The sequence below is a fragment of the Patagioenas fasciata genome, chromosome 1 (assembly GCF_037038585.1).
Source record: "Patagioenas fasciata isolate bPatFas1 chromosome 1, bPatFas1.hap1, whole genome shotgun sequence".
In the NCBI taxonomy this organism is placed as follows: Eukaryota; Metazoa; Chordata; class Aves; order Columbiformes; family Columbidae; genus Patagioenas; species Patagioenas fasciata.
The window spans coordinates 18937946-18962595 of record NC_092520.1 but is presented as its reverse complement, the minus strand read 5'-3'; the positions used below and the strand labels follow the sequence as shown (position 1 = coordinate 18962595).

Here is a 24650-nt window from a genome sequence, read left to right as displayed (position 1 = left end):
GTTCCTCAGTGTATACTCCCTTGAACCACTTGCTTACTGACACATATTTCTAATGAAGAATAATTGGACAACATAATTGGATAAAGATGTAAAAATCATTTTTCCTTTTTATATCATCAATTTATAAAAAAATATTTTACAGACATGTAATTACTTTACCTAGAGCATTATTTAACTTTAAAAGCATCAAGCATGCCTATAATTAAGCGATGAGTTGTTCTTTCACAGCAGCAAACTATAAGAAGCCCCCTCAGCCACATCTGTAATGCAGATGCTGTGATGAGAACAGGAAACAATGGGCGAAGTACTGGAGAGCGGGGCTGAAAGCCGCATCCAGAAGAGCTTTTGAAATTAAAAAAGGATACATCAAAGTCCTTAGAACTAAGACGCAAAAAATACTGTAGGAGTGAGAAAGAAAGTGGTTGAGAAGGCCAGTGGGAACCGTGCACACGGGGAGCCCACAAGCTTTCTCTGTGTTTCACAGAAAGATGGTAATTTGGAACTGAATGATGATCGAACACTTTTGGTTTGAGTAATCGCTGTATATCCTGAGGAGAACCACAGACGCAAAGGTCTGTGATTATCTTTCTGTACGTAACGTCTACCTTAAAACAATAACTTGTATCGTCATTGCTTTAAACGACCTTGTGTGCAAATGACAGAAATGAGATAAACAGATAAGAGGCAACTATCAACAGATGTGTATCACATGGCAGTTTGCATCCACAGTGATTTTCACAGACCTCAATAAATTGATTTAGAACTGGTTTTAATTACACCAGCAGGACTGCTGTGCGCTGACAAGGCATCAGTTAGGCCTCAGTTTCTGTGTTTTGACATAGCCAAGGGGCTTTTAGTGTGTATGATCTCCCTACGTATTATGCAATGTATAGGTGTGTTAACATACATTAGCAACTGATTAAGGTAGTGAGGCAAGTCAAAAAAAAGCCTCATATACTGAGCCAGATTCTCTTCTCATTTACACTTACACAACTGAAATGGTTTGATGTAATTCAGGACTTACCCTGCCATCTGGAAAAAAAATGGCCAACAAACTGATTTTGTGAGAAATTGTATTTTTTTAACAATAGGGCAATATTAAGTAGAAATTATTAAGTAAAAAAAAAAAACGGAGGGCATTGATTTCAGATTATGTTTCATGATTACAGAAATGAGTTTGTTAGATGTGCAGTCTTAGGGAAAGTTAAATGTCATCTGTCTCCATTTCTGTAACACAAGTAGAACTGCCTCTAGTTCTGTTTTTTTTTTTTAAAGTTTTAAATTAGTGTTATATAGATTTGTGGCAGGTAAAGAGCGTGTGATTTTAAAGATCTAAATCATATCTTCAGTTGCATTTCCACTGCGTTGTTTAGACTTCTAAAGTCACAGCATGATCCATATGAACGGTCTCAGATTCCACACCGTAACTTAGGAGCAGAAAACTCTTTACTCCCTTTCACGTGAGAGAAGCAGACTTCACATCAGGCCCAGATGTAGCACCAGCGAGGTCACCTTTCCTCTGAGGAAGACGTTTTTTGAACGGGTACAACTCCTAGATGGTAATTTTGCTAGTATTTGTTTAGATTTTGCTCTACTCCATTGTGAGGTGGAGTTGTAATTTCAGCAACAGGAGCTGACTGAAAAAGCAAACATCAGCTGCTTTATGGTAGACTCTGCTGTTTACAAATACAAATGGCAATGGAATCCAGTTCTCTTAAAGCACATTTGCAATAATTTCCCTTTTCAGAATGCACAGCATGAGTCTTCTGGATGGTAGATTACTGAATTAATGCACCAGCTTCATACTGAAAGCTGAAAAAGTTGTTACAAAGCGGTGCTTATTTCTAGCACATATCACCAGGAATTTTTATCTTTAACCTGTTTTGAAAACATTTACTTCAATACCTTTTGCAGCTCATGTGTAAACTGTGATTATTCCATCTCAGTTTGAGGCAATTTGCTTCACTTCTCCAGCTGACTGAACACAGCAGCGCCGCACTAGCTCTAAGCCCTAAAAACCTATATAATTCATCTTGGATTTTGCTTAACTAAAGTCTCTGTCTATAATGCTAAATAAGAAAGGGGGTAGAGAGCACGCTCGAGGGCATGGGTCAAACAATAACTATAACTCTTCCCCATCACACTAGATCACAGGCTCACTTTTCTTAGAAATTATATTTTCTAAACGTAAATGTTTTACTAAGATGCATTCCAAGAAAACAAAAATACTAAAGAGGCAACTTGACTTGTCTTCACATATTTTTAGCTTACTAATATAGGAAATACATATGAGGCTCTCAAATAGTAATCCAACCTTACCATCAGTAGTAGCATCTGTGACAAAACCATTTTTTCAGAATTACACAGCATTTCCACCCAGATTTTATTTTCCTATTCTTACACAAGGAAAGTGTGTATCTGTAGATGATACGTTTTTGCAAACTGCTCACTTCCCAATCTTGACTTTTAAAATTTAAAGCATTAATGGAACAAAAAGCAAACACGGGCTCTGACGGTTACTATTTGGCTACATGAGGCTTTGCATAGATGGGAATTATCTCAAGAATGTTAGATTAAATCTCACGGCCACAGGATTGTGTCACCTTGGTTTTGACAGTGTTTTGGAGACTCTAAGGTTTGTCAATAATTCGAACTGCTTTCATATGTTTGTCAGGTAAATGGTGTCTCACTGCTGCAGGAGCTTTCAAATAATGCAAGCAGGTTCCAATTACATCTACAATATTTACATGCAGTTTCATTTCCATTTCGTTCAGCTTGAACAATGAAAATGTGTGGACACTCACAACACAGGTATGAGACACCAAGTTACCAGCATTGCAGAGGAATAATTAAATTCTTTCCTCTGAAGTCAAACTTCCCTGAGACAATGGTATTAATATTAATGATATCACTGCTTGCTGTAAGTAAAAAACAATCTAAACTGCAGCCCAGCAAGATGAAAGTATTCTAGTGGAGCATCAGGAACTCATCAACGAAGGATAGATCTGCCAAGCTTTTATGCAATATTCGTTTATACGATTAGGTAGAGTTCTAGTATTTAATAACCCCAAAAATGCCTAAAGAATTTCCTCTGTAGGAAGCATGAGAAAAAATCCAGAAATATAACTCGATTTTTTAAATCAGTGCTTAAAAATAACAACTTTTAAGTGCTTCTTGTTTAGTTCTTTCCCACCTGCCATTCTGTAATTGCTTGGTAGGACTTTTCTCCCTTTCTTAAGTGTCATTTAAAACCCACATCCAGAGCGCACGCTCTGTCAGGTAAGTTTCCTTTTCAGAGAACAAATCCCTGTATTCTTGGATTAAGTTCTTCCCCACAGAAAAAACAGGATGCGTTTTCGGTTCCAACATTCAACAGAAATTTATGTCCGCTTCATGAAAACATAATACAAAAGACTCATCTTGCTATCTTGACATTGCCTTATAAAACAAAGATACAGCATAAAAATTACGGGAACACTGTAAAAATAAAGATCAGTGAAATGCTAATTAGAACAGAAATGTTTCATTTATATTGCTGTAAAAATGCATAAAGTGTAAACTACGACAATGTGAGGATATGCCAAATTTTATTCGTATTTTAAATATACAGATGATTCGCGAAGATTTATTAAATACAGCAGTGAGACTGTTATTTGAGTGGATTCTCCTATTATCTCTATTCAGTGACTATTCAATTATAGCAGGTCTTTTTATTTCAGAAGGAGCAATGACTTCTGTAAAACTGTGTGCAACCTGAATGAGATTTTTGTGCTCAAAATACAACTTTGATGTTTCTGACAGGTGTTTAGTCCAGATACAGAATGACCGTTTGCTTGAGAGGCATCTCTTGTATGCATAGTTTCCTGGTATAGTCAAGTCTATTTTATCAAAGAAGTCTGAGTTACAAAAGCTAAATATTTTTTATTGCTTTATACTATTAATGTTATAAAAATAAAATACCAATATAATTTTCTTTACAACAGGAAAAAAAGCAGCCACATTATACTTGGCTCAAAGTCCATATGTATATAAAGTGTCCATTTAACTGAGCTAAAAAACCCCCACCTCAAGAACCCTCACGTTCATGAAACATGAGGTTCTCTTGTTTTCTTTTACATTCACTGTAGCATTATCTTGAAAGTATAACCCTCCTTTTGAAATGCACTTTAGCTACTTACTTGATGACTCCTGGTTTTTAGATCATCCATTCTACATGGCCACGTTACCATATGAATGATTCTATACAAGACACCAGCTATTTATCATACAAACAAAAGTGATGAATCTCAACCTTTAGGAATACAATGCACCCAGTCTGCATAAGCACAGTCCTTGCAGGGCACAAGGAACACCAAAGCACTGGCTGGTGTTTTATACTCTGTGGTGATCATAAGCAGACAATAAATGTTTTCTCAGTAACAGGTTATGGAAAAAAACCCCAAACATTCACCACATACATATAAGCCTTCACAGTTGCTCCTGGTACAAGTTTTAATTGTGAAATACCCACGTGAAATGTTAAGACACTTCCTGCATAAAAAGAGGTTTCTTGTAAAACCATGCTGGATCCTTCCAAGTCACACCCAGGGTTTCCATCCATAAAAGAGTCGGCATAGGTTTTTCGGGTCCATGGCCTGCTGAATGAGGAGGTTCACCTGTCCCCCCACACTGAGCACTGTTCCCTCCTCAACACCTTTCAGCTTCTCCTGGAGTCTCATCAGAACACGCTCAGCCACTTTGTTAAAACTCTGGTCGTCACTGTTGGCAGAATAAGAGAAGAAAAACACGAGCATCAGGACAGGGATCCTGAGCAACAGGCAGGAAGCAAAGAGTAAAGCAAGGCAACAGTGGAGTGGGCAGACGCTAAGACAAAAATCTTGCACCTGGCTTTTCTTTTACATTCTTGTGGATCAGTATTGAGCGTAGAGCTCATGTCAGCCTCATCCTCCGGTCTCTGCTGCAAATACAATGCTTTCAGTGGGTTCATGGTCCAGTCGAAAAGAGGATCGTAGAGCAGCACCTACACAGTAAATAAATCTCTGCTTAATTTAAACTGCTCATCACAGCTAGTCCAGTGCCCTAGCAGGAGCAGGAACAGCTGGCAATGCTCAAGCTATCCACAGTATTAGGAGGTTGCTTGTGGGTTTTGTTGTTGTTCTTTTTTTTTGTTTTAAATCAAATAGAATTGGGCTAAAGTTGCCTCATAGACAAGCCAACGATAAAACTGCATCTGATCATTTGCAGGTGTTTGTGTTGTTCATGCCTGACTCAGTTTTGCACCCGGTCCCATCTCAGCAACGAAGACGCCATTTTTTATACACTTCCAGGCACTAAATATAATTAGTTTTAATGCACAGAATAAGCTGCTTTTAAAAATTATTCATTATCCTCTCTGTGACTTATGCAAAGAAGATTTAATTCGATCAGCACTACTCACGCTAGGATTGTTGCACCATAGCTAGAAACATTTAGATACTGAATAGGGAAAACTGCATATGCCTGAAATGGCCAGTGCCCATAGAAAATGCAAATTGATCTTGATTTTATTGAAGACTACATCAGTTAACAAGCCCAGCCAACACTTCTACACTCAAATTGAACAAAAACCCCCTAGATGAACATTCAATATAGTAATGCATACAAAGTCAAAGAAAAGAAACTGAAGATTTTCTGGTCGGTTACCATCAGAAAGAATGAAAAAATGTTTACCTCTACAATAGTCAGCAAAGCTTCTTGAGAATTTCTCATAACAGCCATTGTTTTCTCACAGCATCTAGAAAATATTTTACTGTATTTTTAGGTTCTTTTTGGAAAAATTGAATGATTTTTCATCATTTAAATAATGGATATTTTCATGCTTCTTAAAGGTTAATTTTAAACATATGACTACCCTCTCTGATATTTCAATTTTGAAAAAAAAAGATAATGGAGAAATTTAGAAATGTAAGGCCAGAAGGAGACTGGATAGTTCATTGGTGGGAAAGAGATTACCTGTTTCACTGTCTGAAACAGTTCTATACAGAGCTACCCACCAGCTTAACACTGATGGCTGAGGTACACCCATGATGGCAGAATTGCTTGGCAGGATGAAACTGCGTGTGCCAGAGGTGCTCTGCAACACACCGGGGAATCCTGGCAGCGTCTCGTAGTGTGAAGGGAGCAGATCCGGTACCAGACACAAAGCGATTCCTGAAATCTCTCCAATGACTTCAGATACAGAACCGGTTACCTACCCAAGTAAACTAAGCTTGTGGAAGGAATACGGAGCTTTCCTTAGGGGGCAGGTACTCCAGCGAAGGAGGGATGAGGCTCCTGTCTGCTTCAGGATGAGAACACACACGGCAACGTTAACTGTGTTCACATCCAGTCCTGAGAGGGCTTACTTATGCACTTACTGTTCATTATAAGTCAGTCTGGCTGAGGCAGAAACAGCACCTGCACCAGAGCTTTTTATACTGTATTTGCTTTGGCTGGAGCCAACCGATTAATGCATGGGCCAAACATTTCAGAAGTAACACAAAAGCGTGATTTTGACAGCATCTTGTTTAGAGCAGAAGCGGCAGTGACTGTCCGTTCACAGGACAAAGGTATATTAGGAACTACTTGTTAATTGCTACCTTACTAAGACAACACACTATGTACTTTTTTTAAAGACATGAAATTTGGGCTTTGCAAGCACTATGTTCACGAACATCACTAACATCTTGAATGGCAGAAAAATCCTGCATTTTAGGGCTCTCGGGTCATTCACAGGAGATATGAGGGAAGTTGACAGAAACTCAGTCCTTTTTGGATTTTTCGGTTTTGCAGCTCAAATATACTGTGGGATTTATATTTTGCACTTTCAAAGTGATATCAAATATAAGATCCAAAAGAGGAAAAAAACTGCAAATTACTTACATAAAACTAAACAGAAATAAGAGACAGAACAAAATGGTACAAAGAAACTTAATAGTCATGGATATATAGGACAGGTTTGAAAGAAATACACAGTTCTGAAGAAAAAACATTCAGCAGTCTTATCAAAGGATGGAATTCAGCCGTGGAGCCTTTGCAAGCACTGAGCCATTCCTGAATTCCACAAGAGGGTGACAATAATCCATTGGTTAGTGAAAAGTAGAACAATAATTAACTTGTAATTGGTCATATAATAAAAAACAGCGTATGAGTTAGAGGACAGCATTTATATTTGGATATAATCAGCATAAACCTGAGTCTCCCCTCAAGCATCAGAACTATTTAACATGTAACAATCAGAATGCCTCAAGTAAATTACTCTGCTCCTACTTACCCTATGCAAGTTAGGAGCACTTACCTTCTAAAGACTCCTTCCACGCCAGTAATACCCATTCCATCCACAATGTCCCTGGTTAATCTAAATGGAACCGTCTCTGGTGTGGGAAGGATTTTACCTTGCTCAAAAGCAACCCCTAAATAAAAAGATAAATGTTTAAAAAAGTGTTGAAGTAAAGAAAAGGTAGATTCTCTTGCCTGTCCCACTTACCCAGATCTATATGCACTAGTTCTGCCGTTTGTTCATCTATCAAGATATTCTGAACATGTCTGTCTCCAAGTCCAAGAATGTAGCCAACTAAAATAAAAAGGTATATTTACATGTCATAATAAACCAGGGAAAATTTAACAAAGAGAAGATTACTAGAATCAGTGTAAGACGTGCAAACAAATTAAAAGTCAGAATACTTCTTCCCCCATGTATTCATCTTACTCCAGCAAATGCCATTCTACAAATCCAAACAGAAAATGTTTAACAAATGCAACTGCAAAAAGGTTATTCTCATATAGATGTGTATTGTTTCACAGACTTCTTGCCCATTTCTTTCTGTAGATGGGTTAACCAAACAATTTCACAGCTTAAAAAAAAAAAATATATATAAAAAGCAAGTGCCCAATAAAATTAGGTTTGCTACTAGATTAAGGTTTTCAACTCGGTTAAAACATTTGAGGCTACAGGTGAAATGAATACATGATAAATCAGAACAACAGCAATAGTCTGTTAGAAATTAAAAAAACTACCAGAACCTAAAAATACCAACCACTACAGGAAACAAAGAAACACAGAATTTCATTCTGGTTTTCTGTTACAGAAAGGGCAGAGGGATTAATCAGAAATCTTAATTATAAGAATAAATGTTGGTGCTCTTGTCGGCATTTTTTGCCCCCTACTCCCCCTTTTCTGCAATGTGACAAAAGCAGAATAGCCATTACCTCTGAAATGGTGGGAACTCTTTGTTTACAAAATCTAAAAAGCCAATGTGAATAGTCCAATACAATACCTATAGAAGAAGTAGCCACACTGCGAGTGTACGCCAACCGTTTTTCAAACCACACAGCTGGATCCAGGAACTTTTCCATGCAGAAATAACGAAACACAGGCTGAAAGTTCTCACAAACTTCCATGAAGATGTTGTATTTCTCTTCAGAATGTTTCCTTTGTGCATCCTTTAAACAAATAAGAAATGTTTTCCCCAGGACTGCCTACTTTGAAGGGAAATTACCTCTTCATTTGAAAGAAACACATTCCTGCTTTCTACCCCTCTCCCCTCCATGAAATGCTGTTCTCACTCTATCCCTCTCTGAGCTAGGAATCAGTGACTCTTTTACAGCAACCATTAATGCACCTACCTATCTGTTCTACTATAGAATTATATTTTCATGCACAACTCATGGGCTACATGTGAAAAACACACTCCTGTTTCTCTGGCTCAGCAAGTGTATCTATTCTGTACGTCTGTACAGGTAAATGCATCTTGCTGGGAGACGGTTCCGCTGCACTTTCTACCTTCGCTTATCCGACAGCTCCTGTCACTGTGAGAAAGTCATTCTCACTCATTCACATGCAAAAGCTGCACAAAGCCCAAAATAAATATACTTCTGTCCTGTTAGTACTACAGAGATTTAAAAGGAAATATCTTGCACAATCATGGTGACACAAAGTACAATTAAGTATTTTCTAAAAGTATGGCGAGGTGGTTTGTGGAACTGAACTAAACCAGCTGATCCACCCAGCAGCCACCTGTCATCAGAAGAAGGAACCTTCCCCTGCTTGTATCTACTGATACAGATATTTTTCCACCAGTTTAACGTAAAATTACTCTTCTTTTGGCTGAGCTCTGTGAACTGACTCACTGTGGGGGGCAGAGGGTTCACAGCTGTCCCGGTGGAGGAGAAGCCAGGCTCCTTCCCACTGCTTGATGGCAATTAAGACATTACAATAATATCAGCTGCCTTCTAAAACCAAATTTTTATGTTCAACAACTAGTATTTAGAATTTTGGTTTATTCATGAAAATAAAATGATTTTTCAATGCAATGAGAAGCATGACCAATATAAATTAAATCTGTAAGATAACTTTATACTGAACTCTGTTGGGTCTCTGTGATGATAATTTTGGAATTCCAATAGATTTATATTCTAGAAAACAGTTCACAGATTTTTGGAGATTCAGCTGTATTCAAATCCTTCCTGCATTTAGCAATTTTTGATTTCATAAAAACTCTTCCCAGGCTGCATTCTGCAGTCTGAAGGTCTATTAATTCCATGCCACTGGTCATATTCATTATTATATACTAAAAGCATACTACATAATTCTCTGTTAATATATTAAAAAAACCCCTAACCCTCTGTGTACGAGAATATGAGCCAGATATTTTTCTTTAATTATTTTGACTCACCATCATTATTTTCTGACACTGATAACTGGAGTAATCTTTTGGCCTGTATCTCTTGTGAGCTCCCTCTTCCATGTTCACCAGAAACTCCCCGATAGGGGTTGTTCCTGAGCACCACTCCAGAACCCCACTTCTCTGAGAGAGGGGAACCACCTGCAAAACAAAACCACTGCTGCATGGGGGAGAGAGATACACACACAGATATGAATATGCACGCTGCGGAGTGTTGTTTAAAAAGGACCAAACCATACAGCTGACCACAATGTACATTCTAAAGACACAAGTATGCATTTATAAAATACACTCAAGGTTTTTCTATCAAATACTTGCAAATTTCTTTCCATCTCAGAGAATCTTCCACTAAGTACTTCAGTACGAGTTATGATTATACTCAATTTGTACGTTTGTGCCAGTATTCTGGGTGACCTGTGATTGCCAACAGCTGGTTCTGCCGGAATTTAAGTGCAAATTGCACATAAAAGGTAAAAACAAGAACAAACACATGGTAGCTGCACGAACGTATTTGGCTTGTTTCAGTCTGCTTCCCACCCAAAGGAACATCTTCTCACTTCTTAACTGTCTGTATTAGTCACCTCTGTTGCTTTAGCAGATGGAACTGGCCAGAATGAACAATCTCCTGTCCTCAGAAAAAAAGCTACTGCCTGTTTTCTTCCATTTTCTTTTCTTATGAAAGTCTCTTCATCCCATAGTGCAACCCTCATTCACTTTTATCCTGCTCTCATTCATTTTCACACACATAAAGATCTGAGTCTTCACTGAAAAAGTTTCAAAAAGTAAGTCTAACTCCACCTGTGAACTCTTAGAACTATGCTGGCAGTTGAGATAACCTCCTTTAGAGATTCTGGAGTGTACACTCCTCATTTGTCAAAGACAAGAACTTTCACTTAGAGAGCACTTATTCAGATGTCACCTTCATAGCTATTATTATAAACTCAAGAACATAAAATGTGAGGAAGAGGGGAAAGTTCCTGTTCAAATACATTTTCTGCATTCACAGTAAGAACTCATTCCTATACCCCCAATTCCAACAAAAACAGTTCTGCAATTCAAATTCTGCATGAACAAACCCTAGACGGGACTTCTGGGTTCAATTGTAGGGAATACTGAAAGATTAAAATTAATTATTAATTAACTAAGGAATATCAAAAGACTTTAAAAAAAAGAGATTTAATAAAGAAACTTGTATGCTCAAGTTTAATGACTAGCAACTTAGAGTTCAAGGACAGCGCATGACTTGATTTATTTTCAATTATAAGTTCATCCTTTTTTTAAGGATCTGGAAAAAAATCCAATTGTAATAATTGTAATTATGACATTGCATTGTTTATTCCATATGTTAAGGAGCAGTCACTATTTCAATAAAACATAAATAAATACACTTTTATATTGTCTTTAGGTTAAGAAGAGGAGAATGGGGAAATAGGTTTTATCTGTAGCATTTATTCCTCTGCTGCAGCAGCTGTTCAGGATTACCTTGTATCTTCTGATTGTTAATTTTCTCTTTCGTGTTTCAGTGTTTTGCTGGAGCAATGTATTGCACATCTGGAAAACCTGCTGCATAACAGCATCTTGTCTCAGGTCATCACGCCCCTTTAGCATAAACACGAAAAGCAGTTAAAGAACACTTTTCAGCATCCAACTTTTTGTTTGGCATCTTAAAATAATTATTTTAAAAAACTGCAGAAAACACAAGTTACTTTTCCACAACAATCACCTCTAATAAAATGTAATTCACAATTGTTTTTTCTCTACACTTGGTTTTCTATTAGTGCTCAGCTGATTAAGCAGAACCACCATTAACTTAAAATATCACACTCTTCTTCCATTTTTGACAGATGTTATTTGACTGAGGTTTCAACCAACCTAAATGTCTTACAGTACCCTTTGAAAAAATTCACCACATTTAGCAACGCAGCACCCAGCTGACGCAGCATCAGTTGGTGCTGCAGTTCTGATTACTGGATGCAGATCTAGTGACCCACACTTCTCCTTAAAACTTACAAACCTGCCCCATACTTAACAGCAAAACAGAGTTCTTCCAGCAGCTGCTGAATGTTACATTCAAAGACAGACAGAATGAAATCAATTGAGTTTAAAGAGAAATACATGGTTTTTACACGTTTGTGTTTCTATGTGCATGTTTTTTGTTGTCTCTGAATAGTAACTTTTTATACGGGGAAGAAGGAAAAAAGGAGATATTTAACACAAAATGTTTATGGCTTTTATGAGCTGTACACTCCAGGTCATTAGTTGAGACATGACCATGAAAGGCGCAGGCCTGGCACTTGCCAGGTAAGCTACTGTATATTACATGCATTGTTGAAAAATAATTAAAAAATATTTAATATGATAACTTATTATTATATTATTATTTACATACTATTATTTATTACTTATTATTACTTTGTAATTTCCTTTATTAAAGCATTCCTGAACTGAGAAAACTGGCACTGAACTGTGCTCATGGCTCAGAAGTGATAGATGAGGAAACTAACAGGAGAACTTAAAAAAATCCAGCATGCCAAATCTCTGAGATGTCGTTACAACTGACAGAACCTACCTTAACCAGCTGCCTCCTTTCTTTACCATCTGATCCTACACAATCGATTATTTTAGGCAGATTCATGCCTCCTGCTAACCGAAATTCTGGCTTAAAAGACATAATTGTCACCAAATTCTCATATCGTCCTGTAGGATCCACCTGAAATTATAAATTAGTTTAAAACTAATATAAATATCACCTCAATTTGACTCAGAAAAAGTAGTAACAAGTTGTTTGCAAACCTCATGAGCAGACTATGGGCTAAATATTAATATGAGCATTCTATCATCTACAAGGATAACACTCACAAAGGGTACAGAAACATGCTGAACAAAGGAGTGAGTTCAATTCCTCCATGTTCCTCTCCCTGGGAGAGGGGACGTGGTGCTGCAGACTTCACGAAACAAGCTCTGACACAATTCCAGTCCGTCCCAACCAGCATTCTCTCAAGAAAATGTTCATGTATAGTTGGGGGACACTAGGCTTACATTAGGCTGCAAAAGGACCCAATCTACAATCTTAAAACGGCTGCAAGCTACAGGATCTGTATCCTCAGCCATCCTCCAGATGCTCAGGCCACAAAGCAGCCCTGCTCAGGCAGCTCTAAGGAAATACCACCCAGGTGTTCATATCACACACCTCCAGCTATTTCAGATAGTTTGCACCGGAGAAGAAAGGCAAAGCAAAGGACAGTCGAGTCGTACAAAGCGACAACACCTGGGGCCAACAGGAGCCTTGCAAACAACTGCTCTTTAGCATGGGCGGCAATTTCTGGCCTCTGAAGTCAAACAGCGTGATGTCCCTTGGCTTGTTTTATTTACCTTTACAGACATAGCCCGAGGCACTTCAACATAGGGAAGTCTTGCTTCGTAACGTGTACATTTTAGATGGCTGGCCCAAAAGGTAACTCTACACTCCTGAAATGGGTACGTTTCCTATGAAGAGCATGTGGCACCCAAGGGCCCATGCACCCATCGACTCCACCACTTATGCTAATGGGAACGGATCATTCCCCATAACTGAATGGTAAAAACATATGAGGTGGCCATTCAGGAGCAGCCAAAGAGCTGTATCTTAATTCTCACAACTTTCTGGATGTAAGCACCTCCCTGAAGCTCTGAGCTAGCACCTACAAAACAAGATCCTCCCTGTGATTCAGGTAGCTGATAATGAAAGACTGGTCAGCAGTAACAGTGGCAAAACCACTTGCTACTATCCAGCAAATTTAAGATTTGGGGTCAAGGTCTTCCAAAGCCTAAGGAAAGCATCTTACACTGCATCTCCCTCCTGACGGGAAAGTAGCCCTGGTAGCCTGACCTGTAAAGAACATGGGTATCTGATCAAGAGATAAATGCCCTGACTGCCCTTATAAAAGTTTGAAGCTGATTCTAAGAGTTGATATTATTAAGCATATTTGTTTCAACTTCAGTTACCTTAATTTCCATGGTAGGAACAACAACATCCTTCAGGTTCTTCAGTTTAGTAATTGGCTGGTCAGCTGGAATCCTTATTCCTTCTGTAATTAAAAGGAATTAATATTTTAAAATTCAGAACTATAAACATACATCGAAGATCACAAAAAGCACCTTTAATTGCTTTTGCAACCCCAAACCTCACTGCATGCTTCTGTTGAGCTGATGAAGATGACCACGGGACAACTGGAGTTTTCTGGTGTTTCATACACAGAAAGTCTGAACCTTACAATACAAGTAATTCCTGTGACTTTTAATCTAGACTAAGTTCTACATTTATCAAAAACTGGGCACAGTGCTAGCACAGTATCTCCTTTGACTAAATATCTAGAAATCTACATTTTAATCCAAGAAAACAAAATATATCTTCACTATTAAATAGAGAAATAATTTTCCCAAGACTTACTTCTTTGAGTTTTCCATGGAGTAGCATCCAGATTCGCTAAAGTGATGTAAGCATCACAAAGTGCTTCAACGTCTCGAACCATCTGAGCTCTCTTTTTTCTTACAATATTGATTATATTGCAAGCAGCCTCCATTCTGTCCTAAAAAACACCAGTGGAACACAAATACCAGATCTTGCAAACTACACCTTGCAAGATGAATGATGCATCATAACATGCAGTCAGATAAGTACAAAATAGACACATCCTATGAAAACAGAGAAAATGGCAATAATGGACAGCCCTTTGTGATATGAACAGAAATAATCTGAAGAAAAGTTCTGTGTTGTCCAATCTGAGATAATGAATACAGTAAAATATTATTGGGGATGGAGAGGGAGCAAATCTGTCCAGACAATGTGCAAAAAACCTGCAAAGATTCTCCAGAAAAATGAACAGGCAGTTCTGGATGTTCTTCCACCACCTTCCCGCTTCCATCATTTCCTCCCAACTGAAGAAAATGCCTGTGTGCAAAAGGCAAAACTCTGACCATGCGTCCCGTCTGTGCCTAACTCTGAGACTCAGCTGAGTCCAGCATAATCCTACTCCTACAAGTGGGACCACAAAAGCACTACAAATCTCAGAAAAAGGTGAAAAAAGGGCAAATGAAAAATAAAAATGTGGTGAAAAATACATCGGGGGCGGAGGGTGGTGGGTGGGAAAGAGGGTAATAAGAAACAACCATGTCAGGCCTATAGTGATCGGGGAAAGAGGAGGCATTAATCTAGATACGAGATGATTCTAAAACAGATGGTATCATTCATAGCAGAAAAAATAATTCAGTATGTACTTTTAACAACCCACTCAAGTCTTTGTTGCATTTAAAATGCCTTTTACAGAACAACACGTCAAGGATATTTATCACAAAACTCTTTGCAATAGCTGGGGCTATTTGTTGCAGGAAACAACCATGTTTTGTTCAACCTCATAATTACTTCTTCCAGTAATAATTACCAAAGTGTGCACAAAAGGAAGGGTTTTTTTATATTAAAAGTAATTTTTAACTCCAACTCTTTCTTAACAAAAATCAGCTGATGATCTGTACACTAAAATACCCATATATATGTGTGTGTATATATATATATTTATAACAAAATGAAATTAATGAAGACTGAATGTGGTTAATCAAACAGAAAATTCTGTACTCACCACATCAAGCTGGGAGATTTCTTTTGGGGCATTTTTAATTAAATTATTTCTTCTTTTTGCATCTGGTTTCGTGAGGAGTTCATCTTTGTTAGCATTTGCCAAAGCTAATATTATAAACAAAGCATGATGTGGATGATCCAGTGAAATTCTAGACATTAGCTGTCAAGGAAAATGAAAAGATCCGATTATTAAAAACTGTACAGAAGAAAAAAAAAAATTCAATTAACATTATTAATTCTCTTGAACTTCTAAGGTTTCAAATAAGAAATAAAAGTAATACTTAGATGGTATTTCCACAACAAAAATATGCTCAAAGTGTATTCCTATACCTGCATAAGACTATTCTGATACAAAAAGAAAATCAACTAAGTAGAAAGGTAAAAAGTCCCAAATCCCTTCCCATCACTACACTTATTTTGCATAATTCATTTTTAATACGTCTTTATCACCTACATAACTCTTTTAGCTATAACTGCACAATGAAAGATAGATATTGTTTAGAAGCATGCACTCCTAAGCAAAAAAAGTCATATCTTTAGATACAAAAAGCATACGTTACTTTATTCAGAACTTCATGAAATCCAAAACCACCCATCATCTTGGTTCCCATCCGAGCAGCCAGCTGGTACATCAGAGGCAAAAACTTGTAGGAAGGGATCTTCTCTGCATTTTCCTGTAGTAGTGAAAATCCAGTTAGAAAGCTGTACTAAACACCAACATAACATTGTAATAATAAAATACCAGGTAAGGGCTAGAATTTTGGTTTTGTATGTTGTTTTTTAAACTGAGAGTAATCATTGCTGTGTCATCAAACAACAATCCAGTGAGTATCACATCATCTGGCTCCATGTCTCCTGAATGCTACAAGTCCTTCACAAGAAAACCACTGTTTTCTATTCTAATAGAACTGAGCTTAGATATATTGATTTAGAATCCATTTGTAGACTCTGTGTTGAGAGACAATCCTAAAAACAAAAAAATACAATCCAGTTTCAGACATGAAACAATGATGTGTTAAAAATATAAGTAAAGGAACACTTACTGTTTTTCAAAGTTAATTATAACACAAATAATTAAATTAAACAAATCTCCATTACCAAAAGATCATTCAGGTAAGAATTAACAGATTTCCTGCATGATCCCAGAAATGACAGAACCAGCCTGAGAATGAGAACTCAACTGGTGCTTGGTTACTATGTTATAGAGACAATCTAAAACCACATCCTGTCACCTAGAAGTAAATATAATATAAACCAGAACAATGCACTAAAGGATGTTGAAGATGGGTAGTATCCAAGGTATGTAAAGAACAAGGTGACAACAGTGAAAGATCATGAGACATGCTTAATCACACAGACCTGTCAAATTAAAATGCTAAATTCAATTAAGTTAAACTAAAATGCATTGAAAATGACAACTCTCACTGATGAAAAACTAACAGATGAGCAATGATGACTGAAAAAAGCAAGTTTTGATGGAAAAGTTAAGGAGAGACATAGGAAAACATACTGCACAGCACTGTAACTCATCTTCTAGAAACACAGGAAGAGAAACAGAAGATGGATAATTTAATGTCAAAACGTAATAAGGAAAAGCCACAGCAGACATTTACCTTCATCATTTCATTGACTCTACCAACTCCCGAATTTTCAAGCCACAGGGAACAGAGTCGGAAGATCCACATATTGTGTTCTTCTCCACTCAGTAAACAGCTGATGTAGTTCTCCACAGCTTTACACAAGAAACGTTTACGATCCTCAGTGAGGGCTTGGATGGCACATTCATCCAGTTCAAGTTCTCGCTGGACCTTCACTGTGTATCTACGTGAACAGACTTTTTTTAAGCAATTGTCTCTTAATTGACTTAGAACCAAGGCTGTCCCTACTTCTCTTGCTTACTAATTTAATTTTTTGTTAAACTTTCTTTGTATGTACAAGTACATAAAATAAACAACTGAGAAACCAAACTGTGGGAGCTATTTCTTTGGTGTATGTTCACACAGACCCACCACTCTAAGTACATTTTCAGTCAATGTCTTCTTTCTTTTTTCATTATTTGATCTCAATACTGGTCTAAATGTGAATATCCAGTACAGATCATTGTGTAAAGACTTCATTTTCCAACTGCTGAAGTTCAATTTTTTTCTGCTCACTTTCAACTGCTCTTCTGAAATCTTTAAGAGTTCTGTACGAAGACGAATTCTACATTTTCACCAAATGTGTAAGGGAGAAAAATCTCAAATATTGATTTTTTACTCTGTAACATATTCTCTGTCAAATAAACTAAACAGATAAAGGGAATAAATGTGAATTTGGCCCATGACCATGCACGCTGTTTAACTGTTGTAACACTCTTTGGCTTAGTTTTGGCCCACACTACCTTGCACCCTCCTAGAGCATGCTCAGGCACAGTTCAGAAACTATTTGCCACAAGCACTAGAAATTTGGCCATTATTTTGTGAAAAGAAGGGAAAATGCAGCTGAAGAGATGTGAGCCATGCTGTACCACTTGCCCAGAGGGACAGAGAACTAGTAAAGACGGAGCCTTTGATGGCTCCATAGCAACCACGTCTTCATAGGAAGTCCCACCTATTTGTCTGAACTCTGCGCTCCCTTATGAGGCCGATCTCCTCCTTGGCCTTCTTCAGTAATGCTTGCTTGTTTTCAAACTCCGAGGATTTCATGTAATTCTCAATTCGCTGGTACTGATTATCTGAGAAACGAGCCAAAGACAGGAAAGCCTTCATCTTTCCTTTCTTCAGCTCATCGCTGCTGTCTCCACTGTGGCTTGTGGCAATTTCCACAGCCTAAAAGGGAAGTTACAATAATGGTAAGACTGATAATTGGATTAATAGTGCTGCAAAATAATTGATTAAACCCTGTTTAAACCTCGAGAGAGGTCCTCCTTCCCCTCTACTCCGCCCTGGTGAGACCCCATCTGGAATATTGTGTCCAGTTCTGGGCCCCTCAGTTCAAGAAGGACAGGGAACTGCTGGAGAGGGTCCAGCGTAGGGCAACAAAGATGATTAAGGGAGTGGAGCATCTCCCTTATGAAGAAAGGCTGAGGGAGCTGGGTCTCTTTAGTTTGGAGAAGAGGAGACTGAGGGGTGACCTTATTAATGTTTATAAATATATAAAGGGTGAGTGCCACGAGGATGGAGTCAGGCTCTTCTCAGTGGCAAACAATGATAGGACAAGGGGCAATGGGATCAAGCTGGAACACAAGAGGTTCCACTTAAATTTGAGAAAGAACTTCTTCTCAGTGAGGGTAACAGAGCACTGGAACAGGCTACCCAGGGAGGTTGTGGAGTCTCCTTCCCTGGAGACATTCAAAGCCCGCCTGGACACCTTCCTGTGCGACCTCACCTAGGCGTTCCTGCTCCAGCAGGGGGATTGGACTAGATGATCTTTTGAGGTCCCTTCCAATCCCAAACATACTGTGATACTGTGATACTGTGAAAATGGAAACACAGAATGTTTGAGGTTGGAAGGAATCTCTGGAGGTCATCTCGTCCAATTCCCCTGCTCAAGCAGGTTCATCTGCTCAAACAGGTTATTTAACGTTGCCTATGATGGGATATATATGCATACAAAATAAAACCTACTAGGCTGAATATTTTTCTCCTAAGTGAATGTAATCTTTGAGGAGTGTTTCAGTGCAAACAGTCAAAAAGATCATCCTGTATGAAAGAGCAGTAATAACAAGACAGGAGCCTCCTACAGCTAACCATTTTTTAGAGTAACCAAGCATGAATTTTTACAATAGTTCTACACCCTTAAAAGAGAGTGAGAAAAAAATAAAAGCTAAACCAAAAAGTGACAAAAAGAGAAGAAATTATAGGTGAAAGTTTAATCATCAGTGTGACGAAACCATGAAGAGAGTAACAGAGAAGAGCAACTTTGTAGAGTTTCGGAAATTAGCATGAAATAAAAGAACACAGGCAAATACTAATAAAAATGTTCCTATTAGTAAGAGTTACAAAAAAAATACAGTACTTTGAAATGCAAGTACAAGACTTTCCAGCACCTGGAAAGAGACTGTTGCAAACACAACTCCCATACTGAAAAAATGTTAAGTGAATGACCTGTCCCAAGAAAGAGAGGATGTGGATGGGGTGGAAGAAGAAAGGGAAACAGGACTAGCAGTCATTATCTCTGTCCTTTTAAGCCAATATTACACAGAAGTTCATTGTGAACTCTGTAAAGCCATATTCTAAGTATTTTGAATATTCTGAAGATTACAATGTTATACAAGACTAGGTGAAACTATAATATTTTTATAAGAAACCATATTTTCAATCCAGAAAAATAAAGAAAACGGTAAGAAAAAAAAAACTAGTAAAATTTACTTGACATTTTAACGACATATCTTAGCACAATCAAAGACTGCATATTTCGAAGACTGGATGCACCTTTTCTAAGTATTTCTGCATGATGACTGTAGGGTTTTCCAGGCATGTCTCTGCTAACCAGGTTCCACATAGCCTCAGACACTCTGTATACATCAATTTCAGATGAGGATCATTCTCAACCTTTATGAAAGCAAGTTTTAAGAAAAAAAAAAAAAAGAAAAAGAGGGAAGTATCAAATTAAAATACTTTTTACATATGAAGTAGGCCATTTACATCTTTTAAACCTTGAACATAATTCAACCATTCAGGACTATCACACTTTGTATCTACAGAGTCATTTACCATCCATATCTACAGTAGTCAATAACCTTAAATGACATTCATATTCTATGCTAGACTAAAGGAGACCACATATTTTTAAATGCCTGACAGTTCGAACAACGAAAAGCAGAAAACCACAGCGACATGTAATAAAAATCAAATAAATTCACAGCATGTTTTCAGAATCATATTTTCTCATATTCCCATGTAGTCTGATGTACCATAGCATACTCTGTAGGAAACATTCAGGAACTGCGATAACGATGTGTGACCATTAAATTTTTCAGACCTCTACATAGAAATCCAGCTAAAAGTGTTCTGAGAAGATAATGGAACAGGTTTCCAAAGGACTTGTCTCCAGATTGGAAGCTCGGCTTTAACTGTATAGCAGGACAAGTTTCCAAAATACTTTTAGTAAAGACATCTGATCAAGATGGCAACACTGACTGAAATACTGAAGGATATCACAGGCTGTGAAGACACAAAACCTCTTTATGTGGACAGGGCGAACATAACACTGGAAGGTGAGAGAAGAACTAAATTTTTGGATGCACTCATCAACTGATTCACGGAACAATCACGAAAATCAAAAGAGGAACAGCAACAACAGACTCGTTTTGAAAACCCCTGGAAAGATTTGCTAATACATATTTTTTTGCTTTCAGACATTTTGAGAGTACCAAACAGATTTCAGGCTTTTAATTTTCTTCCAAGAGAAAACTTCAGAAAGTGGAAACAGGATCTTAAATAATTTAATTCCCATAGGTTTATACATGATATAACACATACCTGAAACAAATCTGCATCTAATGTTTTTATCATCCTTTTAAGAATATTCAGTGCAAGACTCTCTTCCTTTTTAGCCCAGAAAACCTGAGCTTCTTCTAGTTGCCACTCAGAAACTCCATATGCTGTTGGATTGTATTGTTTAATCTGAAACATAGCTCTTTCTGGAATCTGAAATTGAAAGAAAAATCAAACAATTCTTTAAGTCACATACATGTATCTCACAGTAAGTTTTGTTTTTAAAGTCCATCTTCATTAGCTCTACCTGTGCAGCATATTTTGCCTACTCAATGCTAAGAATTTATTTGCAGCAAAGACATGAAGTTATTTTTCTATATACTTGCAGAAAATCCTGATTTGCAACAAAAATATTATGGAATTAAACGTCACAAACCTCAAAATAAAGTATCAATGTTTAACATTTTAAATTACTTGAAGGCATAAAGCATATTCTACAATCAGTATTTACTCAACAAATGGATTTATAATTTCACTTAGTGATTATTATTACATCCTAAGAGACTGCAGAAAAATAGTAAGAAAAACAGCACCACCATTCACTAATTCTGCTGCATGCCTACCTCATCACTTATATCACCAGTGAAGTAACATCCTCATTATTTAGTAATCCAATATCACTATGATAGAACAAAGAGCAAACTATCTTTTTAACGATGTCAAAAATCAAGACTAAACTGTATTTTCACAACTTATCCAACCAACAACCAAATCAATAAAACTTTTAAATAGGCAAGGTAAACAATTGAAATGTAAGAATGCTTGTAAATGACAACGTAAGTTTGTGTACTTCCATCACGGGTCACTGTGATGACTCTGTACATCCCTCTCTTCCTTCTCCTGATGGATGGTAGTGGCACCAAAGAGGAAGAAGAGCTATTAGTTGCAAAGAGTGTTGCCTCAAAAACTTTCCTACATGCAGACACTCAGTATTGTCAATTACTAGTGTGTCAAAAGCAAAGGGTTATGATCCCATGGTTTGAAAGCCCGGTAAGGCCCAGAAGAACAGCCCAGAGGTTGCACATGACCTACAACACTGAAGATGCTGGAACAACAGTGTTTTCAGGAACACACTGGCTCAATCTTTCAGAACCTTCTAATTCTTCCCAAAGGTAGTGGCCCACTTTTAATCTTCTGTAACTAAAAATCAAAGTGATACAAATTAACTTCTGTTGAGGCTCTTGGACACTCATCACCAGTGTTGGTGGCTGGGCACATATGCGATAAAAAAATCTGAAGAATTTTCCTGAACAGTTCTAGAGGCACTGAGTAAACTCCACAAAATTATGAAATCAAAGATAGCTGTTCAACTGATTTCATCATTACTCACAAAGGGAATTATAATCTTCCTGAAATCCAAATTTAATATAGTTTCGCATATGTGAAGTGTCAAATATCTTTGGAGGTTACACATTTAGCTAGAACTATCATCTGCAGTGGTTCCTGGAGGATAATGTTGCTCCATAAATTCTGGTTGTTACTCCTCCAGATGCACTACCCAAAACAAGCCAAGGCTGACTCTGGACCTTAAAAGGCATTAACAGCTGCAGAAACCACTGATGCTGCAAATCCCATTAAGTCATTCAGAGAGGGAGATTTACCACAGTGTAATGGTGCCTTGAGGGTATAAAAACCTTGAAGACAACGGTAAATATACAGATGCAAGAGAGTTCTTTTGGCAGCTTTACTCTGGAACACTACAACAGTGTGATGCGAGTGAAGGCTGGATACATAAAACTGCACCAAAATAAAGTAACAGAGCATTCTTCACTGAAAATTACATTTTTATGCTACCTCATAGAGTAGCTTAGTTATGAAAAAAAATCACAAAACATGCTCATAATCACAATTTATGAATAAATTCTACACAGTTAAAGTCTCAAACTAACTGATTCATTGAATAGACATAGAATACAGCTTATCTTTAGTACTGTTAAAAAAGGAAGTTATTTTATAAACTTAGAAAACTAAACATCTGTCACTGATCTTCCCTGGAATTTGTTACCTGTGTATTTTTAGCAGTTCTTGCAAGTCTAGAGAGCTCCACTAGATGTTTGGTCAGGATGTCTTTAATACATTCTCTTTTGGTGTTTTCATTCTCTTTTTCAAGCAAGATTTCCAAAATTACAGTGCGCAAAGCCATTACAGGTTCCTGGAAACAGAAGTCACTGTCCTTGAGAAGCTGGGACTGTCTCTGCCATTTCAAATAAATACCATTCAGCTGTTGAGGAGTAACAGATCTGCAGTTGTTATTAAAAAAAAAAAAAAAAAGACCTGTTATTAATTCTCACTAAATAGCAGTGAAATGCAAGATGAGTAACAAAAGTAAACTACTGAGGAAGTTCATAATCTACAGTTGAAAACCAAGAAACAGTCCATAAAACCCTACAATGATTAACATGCAGAATAAACCAGCAGGCTTCCAGTTTTAACACAGATGAAGATCAAGGGATCAGTGTTAGTAAGGTGAACATCTCTGCTGCTGCAAACATTCCTGATTAGGTATCAAAAACTGTTGTGTTAAGGTCAGCAAAGGGAATTGCATTCAAACATAGGGCTACTTAAAAGATTTGAGACCAAAATTCCTATTTTATTATATAAGAATAATAGGACAATGGGATATATAGGATTATGGATTAATATAAGGATAAATGCCAAACTGTGACATTGCAGCTGTGTAGGTTGGCATTATTTGTATTTTCTTAGGTAATTCATTAACTACAACTAGCAACAGTCCACAAGGTCCTGGACATGCTAAATGACTGTAGGATGACTCTAAGCTACCAAACCAATACAAATACAGCAGAAAAAATTCAATGTTAATAGCGCTACAGAGAGAAATATCTTCCTGTGATTAAAACCCAATGTTAAGTATTCAGGTAGAATACTGATAGTGATAGTGGTCCATGAAGAAAGTGATTCAAACTGAATCAAACTTCAACAGATCTATGGGTACGATTCAGTTGAAAACATTTTTAGAAAGGAAACTAGGAGAGGATAAGACAGTTACTTTAGTAAATCAAAGGCTAGGAGATACGACTGCTACCTCAGAGATGTCAGGAATCGCAAAACAAAGGAAAGAAAACCATTATTTAAAATGCAATATTGGCATAATATCAGATAATTAAAATGAGACCATGAATAAATCCAGTCTGGATATAAAGAGAATCTAGATAAGTCTTCACATAGTAAAGCTAAAATCCATATAATTTTTAAGATTAAGTTTGAGATGTTAATGAATAACATTTGTTGAGGTAATTGTATTTTTGTGCTAGACTTGATTACCAAAAATCCTGAAAGCTGAGAAAGGAATATGAAACAAGCTTAAACAAATACCTGGAGAACAGCTGACCTATATTTTCCAACTCTCCAATTAGCTGTAGTCTGCAAAGAGTTGGATATAATGAATAAACAGACTCAAGACTGCCTTTGCAGAGCTCTTCTACTTCATTCACTCTATGGATTTAACAGAGAAATAATAAATTATTTTTTTAATATCCACAAGTGATTCCAAACATCCATAACATTATTTCCATACAGTGAAAAGAATTTAAACAGCAAAACTATTCAGTTCAGAATTATTTTGTATTGCCATTGAAGTTCAAAAAATTAAGTCTGTCAAGAAACAAAACCATGGAAAGCATATATAACCTCCAAAGCCTTTGTGATAGCTCAGCAAAAGAAGAGCAGTCAATGTTCAAATCCACTGAAAAGGACAGTAAAGCAAGGGGTGTATACCACAGAAAATGTACATTAAATTGGCACACAAATTGTATATGCGCAAAAGTAAAATTCAAGTTTAAAAACTCAGAAATTAAGTTGCAGCCCAGAATAATTGATTTTGCTATATGCAAGAGC

General features: G+C 37.2%; 1 protein-coding gene across 2 annotated transcripts in view; it reads right to left on the bottom strand.

The window, feature by feature from the left end:
• Positions 1 to 3353: 3353 nt before the first annotated feature.
• The window catches only part of ATM (ATM serine/threonine kinase), a 65784-nt gene continuing 44487 nt past the window's right edge, over positions 3354 to 24650 (bottom strand). Inside the window, exons 45-64 of one of the 2 annotated variants that reach the window (XR_011737350.1) lie at positions 24129 to 24248; positions 22798 to 23032; positions 20778 to 20945; positions 19728 to 19847; positions 17905 to 18122; positions 16929 to 17136; positions 15876 to 15989; positions 15317 to 15475; positions 14131 to 14269; positions 13686 to 13768; positions 12271 to 12411; positions 11184 to 11300; positions 9693 to 9842; positions 8295 to 8460; positions 7505 to 7591; positions 7316 to 7430; positions 5710 to 5773; positions 4884 to 5020; positions 4292 to 4758; positions 3354 to 4239 (exon numbers count right to left, since the gene is read on the bottom strand). Coding sequence is in view for 1 of the 2 variants with exons in the window: in XM_065831493.2 (XP_065687565.2) it covers positions 4578 to 4758; positions 4884 to 5020; positions 5710 to 5773; positions 7316 to 7430; positions 7505 to 7591; positions 8295 to 8460; positions 9693 to 9842; positions 11184 to 11300; positions 12271 to 12411; positions 13686 to 13768; positions 14131 to 14269; positions 15317 to 15475; positions 15876 to 15989; positions 16929 to 17136; positions 17905 to 18122; positions 19728 to 19847; positions 20778 to 20945; positions 22798 to 23032; positions 24129 to 24248 (2722 nt within the window). In the remaining variant the exon portion in view is untranslated. Of the gene's footprint in view, positions 4759 to 4883; positions 5021 to 5709; positions 5774 to 7315; positions 7431 to 7504; positions 7592 to 8294; positions 8461 to 9692; positions 9843 to 11183; positions 11301 to 12270; positions 12412 to 13685; positions 13769 to 14130; positions 14270 to 15316; positions 15476 to 15875; positions 15990 to 16928; positions 17137 to 17904; positions 18123 to 19727; positions 19848 to 20777; positions 20946 to 22797; positions 23033 to 24128; positions 24249 to 24650 lie in introns of both variants that reach the window. The other variant, XM_065831493.2, reaches the window with a different exon arrangement.